The sequence below is a fragment of the Ammodytes marinus genome (assembly GCF_949987685.1).
Source record: "Ammodytes marinus genome assembly, chromosome: 6".
In the NCBI taxonomy this organism is placed as follows: domain Eukaryota; kingdom Metazoa; phylum Chordata; class Actinopteri; order Uranoscopiformes; family Ammodytidae; genus Ammodytes; species Ammodytes marinus.
The window spans coordinates 14474887-14482386 of NC_137235.1; the positions used below are offsets into that span (position 1 = coordinate 14474887).

At 42.7% G+C, this 7500-nt stretch overlaps 1 protein-coding gene across 1 annotated transcript in view; it reads left to right on the forward strand.

Moving 5' to 3' along the window:
• Positions 1-1517: 1517 nt before the first annotated feature.
• The window catches only part of LOC307252305 (putative methyltransferase NSUN7), a gene marked incomplete at both ends in the record, with an annotated part of 11933 nt that continues 5950 nt past the window's right edge, over positions 1518-7500 (forward strand). Inside the window, 9 exons of the mRNA XM_080029942.1 lie at positions 1518-1530; positions 1628-1768; positions 2262-2447; positions 3402-3460; positions 4305-4441; positions 4875-5027; positions 5644-5827; positions 7000-7213; positions 7385-7500. The exon at positions 7385-7500 is cut by the window's right edge and continues 28 nt beyond it. Coding sequence (XP_079886068.1) covers positions 1518-1530; positions 1628-1768; positions 2262-2447; positions 3402-3460; positions 4305-4441; positions 4875-5027; positions 5644-5827; positions 7000-7213; positions 7385-7500 — 1203 coding nt within the window. The remainder of the gene's footprint in view (positions 1531-1627; positions 1769-2261; positions 2448-3401; positions 3461-4304; positions 4442-4874; positions 5028-5643; positions 5828-6999; positions 7214-7384) is intronic.

Below are 7500 nucleotides of genomic sequence, written 5' to 3' on the forward strand. Positions count from 1 at the left end.
CTAAAGTGGAGGACAGGAAAATGCTTCGCATTCATTAAATCACTACCCTTTGATATTCATTCATTTATCCCACTTGCATTTGACGTGGACATATTGGACACGCTGCACATTTCTGGTCAATTCCAACTTTGTGCTTAAACATTGATGAGTGCTGTCAAAGCCGATTAGGCCTTCACATTCTTTCAGTGTTTCTCTCCATTAATCCATTTTAATTCAAGACTCATGATCCCTGCACTTTTGGAGGGTTAATCCTAATGTGCCATTTGTTAGTGTCGGGTCCAGTGATGTCATCCAAACTGCCAGATCACTGGTTCAAACCGCACCCTGTGTATGACTGTGTGAGGGTCTGACTTAGGTCACTTTCAGGGGGTCAACACACCCAACTTAACACAAGTCATGGGGACAGCTCATACAAGTGGGGACAGAAATAAGTAAAACACAGATATTTTGGTCAGTTGTTAATGCTATTGTAAGGGTTAGGGTTAGGGTTAGGGTAAGGTTAGTACTAGTCATAATTAGGGTTAAGATAAATCTCCAGGAAATAAATGTGTGGGTTAGGGTTAGGTTAAATGAGCTCGATGACTCCCCCCACCTCATCCGACAACTGGGCAGTTGAACTGGGGAGTCAAAGATAATGCACGGGCCAGCGCCCGCTGTCTGCAGCTCTACATGCCCTATACGGTTTGGGGGGTTAGAGACCCCAAATGTGTGTGTGTGTGTGTGTGTGTGTGTGTGTGTGTGTGTGTGTGTGTGTGTGTGTGTGTGTGTGTCTGTGTACACTGTACACAGACACACATGTAGGCTACATGTGTGTGGAGAAGCTGCACAGAGTTAATTTCATTTATTTTCATTTAACTTTTATTTATCCTCGAGAGACCAATTGAGGGGTGACCCTCATTTACAATAACGTCGAGTTCAAAACAAATTCAAAGGAAAAACAACAATACATACAAAATATTCAATGCAAATACATCAAATACACAACAACAGACGAAGAGAAAAAAACAATTGAAACATTTACACAGTAGTGAAAAGTGGCAGCAATTAAAATGAAATGGGTGAAAGTACAATGTAGCCTAATTAAAACAGATACAGGTAGAGTTTGGCAGATTTAAGATTGTTTAAATTGGTTAAAGGATATGAAGGTATTTAGTTTAGTTTAGTTGAGTGAAGCAGGTCAATGAGAGGTGGACCTTTGTCCGGGTCCGAGAGCGGCTCATTATTCATTCATGCTGATGTATCTGACCGGCAGCCTAATTGCACTAGGAGGAGCCCAATTACCCACGGCTGTCTCACATTCACCGAACCTGGAGGGTGGATCACATGTCAGCCCTGTCGAACGCTTTGCGTCTTATTTACATTTGCACCGCTCGGGTTAAAATCCGTATACATATAAAGTCTGCGTCTGTTTTGGATGATAGTTGGTTGAACAGAGGCTGTCAGGGGCGTTAATGACAGATAGACTGGAAATTGTCCACAAACTTGCTCAACAAGAGTTTGGTTCTGTTGCTGTGAGCATGGCAGACAAAGGTAAGGTCTTTATGCTGCTGGGGGTGTTTTAAGTTTCTTTGAATTTGTGTGCGTGTGTGTAACGTGAGCAAACACACACTGTTTCCCCCTCTCACAGTGGGCTCCAGACTGGACCTGAGTTTGAGCTCGGTTTCAGAGGCGATCTGCATCTCACATCGAGACCACAGCCGAGTGAACAACAACAACCTCATATTTCTACCTCCACTTCCAGGTCTAGATTCATCTTTACCTTCACCAGGCAAGACACATTTCTGAATCATTTTAATATTGTATCTGAGGTATACTGAGGTTATTTAACCATATTAAAACAAGGATTCAACCTTATTTCCTAATACAGTGAAAGGGGATTTAATATTCCCATATGATAAGCAGAAGTGCAAATACTGATCAATGGGACAGGGCTTTAATTGTGAAAAGAAAGACAGGGCTCTGAAATATACCTGCATGGCCTCAGGTTGCAGCCACCTATAGCTGAGCTGTTGAAGCCAAGAGTCAAAACAAAGCAGCTGTTGAAATGTTGAAACTTTATCCAAACGTTAGAGATTAGGATAAAATGTCTGCGGTTATAAAAAAAAAAAAAAAAAAAAAAAAAAAGTAGCATCCACCTTTCAACATTTTCCTCCTCTGAAGTCTTTGCTTTTGTGACATTTTCTAGTGTCATCTCTCCCATTTGCAAAAAAAATGTTCTACTTTTCCTGACCTTCTCTTCCCCACTCATCCTCTTCCTACAGCCTCCCCTCCATCGGACCAGGCCTACCTGCAAGCAGCTGCCATTTTCCAGCAGCTGCGGCCAGAGAGGAGAGCCACACAACAACTCCTGCGTTACGGGAAAAAGACAGACGCAGCGCAACTCCCTGAGCGCGGAGACAAAGCCACACAGAGAAAAGCCTACCAGCTCGCCTTCAACACACTCAAGTGTATGAACTATTGAAATTACCCATATTCTTTTCAGTAGTTATGGTTAAAAAAAGAGTTTGGGGATTCGAGTAGAACCATGCACCCAGCCTCGAGAGGATGGTTAAACATAAAGTCGGGGAGAAATGGAATTGATCTACTCCCCTTATACCTCTGCAGACCTCACCCGCCCCCCTATATGAGAAAAACCCTTATCTCTATAATGAATAGCAATGGTGCTGCAGCTATGTGTCGACTCCAATATTCACTCCTCAATAGCAGCTTCAACTGCGTACCGTAGATTAAATGGTATATAGTTATACATTTTATTTCATCCATGTGACTGCAAATTACTTCAGCCGGAGGTAGAGCAGATGTCTGTATGGGAGGTGATAAGAGGGTGTATATGCAATGGACACACACACACACACACACACACACACACACACACACACACACATACACAGAACAAGACACATTTGCGCAGTACGCAGAAACAGTTTTTACAGGCAGCATTTGGCCGCACATGTAAGGTGGCTTCAACATGTTTCTGAAACAATTTATCATTGACACTGGTGCAGGAGTTTAGAAAGATCCCAAAAAGCAGCCACAATATGTTTTAGTTGTTTTTTAATCCATTTAGAAAGAAAGAAAGAAAGAAAGAAAGAAAGAAAGAAAGAAAGAAAGAAAGAAAGAAAGAAAGAAAGAAAGAAAGAAAGAAAGAAAGAAAGAAAGAAAGAAAGAAAGAAAGAAAGAAAGAAAGAAAGAAAGAAAGAAAGAAAGAAAGAAAGAAAGAAAGAAAGAAAGAAAGAAAATAAATCTAAGAGACGGATATCTCCCAATTTAGGCAAACAAAACCAAAAGGAATGTTTTTGTTATTTGGCTGAGCATGGCCCTTCGTGTGTGTTATAGGAAATCCAGCTGATGTTTCCATATTGTTTGCCCGTCCACACTAACAACATGCTTTTGTTTCCTAGACCAAGATTTACTAGAGGACATCATTACTGACAGCTGCTTCCACACATCGCAGCACATTGTGAGTGCCACCACATTTGACATGTGTGGTCTCGCAGCAAACGCTGATTAAAAACACTTTTGCACTTACTCATCGACTGTTAAAGTGTCTAGGAGTTAAATAAAGCATCAGTGTTCTCTCTGGCCAGATGAATGTGCTCCATCAGAATATGTTAAAATGGTGCTGAGGGAGACGGGATGAAGTTACAGGCCATTTGTATTCAGAGCCGTCCGTAGTCTGATTGCTTATAGGTGGCAGATGATACATGCAGGAGTGAGGCAGAGTGTGAATGACACTATAAAACACTGTGCTATGACACATACATGGGCAAAGAGAGACATCAGTGTGTGTGTGTGTGTGTGTGTGTGTGTGTGTGTGTGTGTGTGTGTGTGTGTGTGTGTGTGTGTGTGTGTGTGTGTGTGTGTGTGTGTGTGTGTGTGTGTGTGCGTGTGCGTGGGTGTGTATGACTATTGAAGGATGGCCATTGGGTGGAGAGAGTGGGCTGACAGGTCATTAGCTTGAGAGTATGACTGTAAAAGCTACCACACACAGCTCTTTGTAATTCCACACACCTCTTAACTGCAACACACATATTCTACCTCCCATAAACACACACAAACACGCTGTGAGAAAGGGAGTCGAGGGAAAGAAGAGCTTCTTCGTTGCTACCCAGAAAGTTTGGAAAGTGTGAAAAAATTATTTTTAGTTTTCCATTAGGCAGCTATCATCAATATTTTAGAGTAACAATGTATCACATGACTACGTGTAATGCTAAAGGGTTTAGCCTGTTTGAGCCATGGAAGAAGAAGATAATGATGATGATGATGATGATGATGATGATGATGATAGCGGTCGTGTCTTGCAGCCCGGTGACATGTTGCCGTTGGCGATGGTGATGCTGTGTGACTTCCAGGACCGGAGGTTTGCATGGCGGGGACGTTCAACAAAGGAAGGGGAGGAGCCTCTGCAGGAAATCAGGGACCTGGAGAGAAGCCTGCAGAGGTGTGTGTGTGTGTGTGTGTGTGTGTGTGTGTCTGTGTGTGTGTGTGTGTGTGTATGTGAAGATGACACTTTTACTATTATATCAACTCTTTTATCAACACTTTTTTAACAATCAGGTGCTACGAGGAACTTTTAAATATTTCTGAAACAGTCTAATTTTTCCTCTGACGATCATGAATTACATGTAACAGCACACGAGAGCATCAGTGCAAAGAAAGCTATTTTTATATAGTTTTTCTTATTGCCTTTGTCATGGTGACACTCACTCAGGAACAACAGCTGGTGTAATAAAAACACTACCGCTTTTGTCCAAAGGGGACATTAGAATCAACGCAAACGGAAAGTTCCTCGGAGCACCTTTAAAACAGTTAAAGTTCAATCACTATGTAGGAGACCTGAGGTGTGTGATCTGAAGTGTGCCTTTCTCACACAGGTGTAAAACCAAGCTGGCAGCATCTCTGGCTCGCTGCAGAGTCAAACAGAATCTACAGAGCGTCTCCTGTTTTCTGTCCGATCATGTCAGGACCAAACAGCACAGAGCAAAACGTCTGCCCTTTTACGCATGGGTCAATACTCTCAAGACCAGGTATGTTCATGCACCAACACACGCCCACGCCCACGCCCACGCCCACGCCCACGCCTACACACACACACACACACACACACACACACACACACACACACACACACACACACACACACACACACACACACACACACACACACACACAGAATGAAGGCCATATGGTTATATAGTTCATGTGCTATACTTGATCAAAAATGTCTTCTGCTCCTTTTTTTGAATGAAAGTGCAAAGTCTGTTATTATTCCAGTGACACACCGAAGGATACTGCCCAAGGGAGAAACATATTGCCTTCAGCCCAAGTCTTTTTAAGTTAATACAATAAGTGTCTTTACTGAAGAACGTGTTGAGCTCATTTAATAACCTGACAGGGAAGTTCACCGGGATGTATCTGAGAAGTGAAAGGCTCCTGCTGTGGTCGGTTGTTGATGTCGAGCGAAACGCTTCATTTTGCACCGTGCGTTCACCAGACAAAACCCTGGAGTAAACAAGTCATTGGTTTGGGTCACTGATGCATTTGAGCATCACAGTATTTGTTGAAAATGTCCTCACTATGTGTAATGGGAGAACAACAATACAACTTCCTCAGTCTAACGTGAAACTTATCTGCCCACGGTAGCGTTGAGGAGGTGTGTGAAGCGTTACAAAGCACCGGCTTGTGCGCAGTGAAGAACATGGCCGACCTCAGGGAGTCCACGTTCTGCAGAGACCCCCGCTGTCCTGACACGCTCGTCTTCTCCCGACAGCTTCATGCTCTGCTCCATCACAGCAGCCTCACAAGCACACATGCTCTTAACATACAGGTACGCATTGGATTTGTACATGAAGTGAAGTGTGTTATTGAGCTACATATAGGGAAGGTCATAAATGCTATTTATATATTTCTTTCTTAATGCCTTTGTCATGGTTGCGCTCAGCCAGGAACAACAACTGCCATAGTAAAAACACTACTGCTTTTGTCCAAAGGGGGTGCAAGAATTAACACAAATTGAAAGTTCATCGGAGCACCTTTAATTTCACTGAGGAGCATGTCTGAAGATCCTTTTAGAAGACAAGTACAAGGATCAAAAAGTAACTTTAGTGGAAGTTAAAGGTGAAGTGAGCGATTTATTTATGTTAATATAAGTGTTAAATCGCTCTTTATTCATACAGTGATCACTTACATAGTGTGCACGTTTCATAAAGCCGATCTCTCAGTCACCCGCTCTGCATGTATTCAGGAAATAAACTTTTCGGGGATCCCGAAACTGATATTCAATCAGAAGAAAGAATGCTATAAACCCACACCTGTCTCACTGACGGTGCACGTGCAGATCACAGATGGGTGAATGTTTATGCGCCTACAATGGCGGAGCAGGTAAAAATCCTTCCCAATGTTTGTTTTGATGATTTTGATCATGTTTTATCACTCTTACTTATCTGAGATGATGCTAGATTTCTCGCTGCTTGAAGACCGCAGTGCATTAATGTGGTGACGTGGGGACGAGGGAGGGGACTGCTAACTGCAGTCAGTGACAGGAAGTTAGCTAAACTGACCATTCCGCTTACTGAACCTTTAAGACTAAATTTTTTACAGCAAGATAAAAAAAAAATTAATCAATAAAGTTTAGCAACAAAGTTATTCCAGATACCTCAAAGTTATTTCTAATCTTTGCCGGCCAACCATTCATCACAAATGGCCTTAATATTCCGGTTCCTCTACTTGTGGAGCATTTTTTACACTATGGTGGAGCATCAAGTTACTTTTGTTTGTTTGTCCACTTTATTGTGGAGTACACTGGCTTTGAAGAATACAAAAAAGTCCCCAAAATTCTCACTGGATGTTACCCGAATAACTAATCATAACTGAGTTAAAGAAATCCATTTGCTTTCATCTTGATCTTAAAACACAGCAGTCTATAACGCTGAGTGTTCCAGTATATTTCAAGAAAAGGGAGAAAAAATGCTGTGTATGTGTATGCATGTGTCTTTGCAGGACAGGAGTGTGTGCATGGCGGTTAACGTGTTGCGCCCCCTGTTGTTCGAAAGCGGGGACGTCCTGGCCGTGGGCTCTTTCTCAGCTGTGACTGTGGCTCACATTGCTGTTGTTGCTGCTGCCCGCTCAGGCAGAGTGTTGGTGTGTGGCGCTGATCACACACCTGCGCACATAAAGGAGATACAAGAACTACTCACACAAATGGACATTAAAAGTGAGTGATATAAGGGGGGGTAAAAATCCCCAAAGATACAGAAAAGCACCTTTTACAAATCTGTGTTGAATTTTTTTTTACGAACCTTTAGAAAATATTTCCAACTATATGCACACCTACTGCACAAAAGCATGACCTTACTGATGCAAATTCGTGTCCGACATACTGTAGATGTGCGAGTCCTGTCAGAAGCCTTCAACGGTCTGAATGAGGGGGACTCTGCCATCCAGCGGTTAAAGGTCATTATAGTGCTCCCGCAGTGTTCATCCTCTGCCCTCAATGACCCA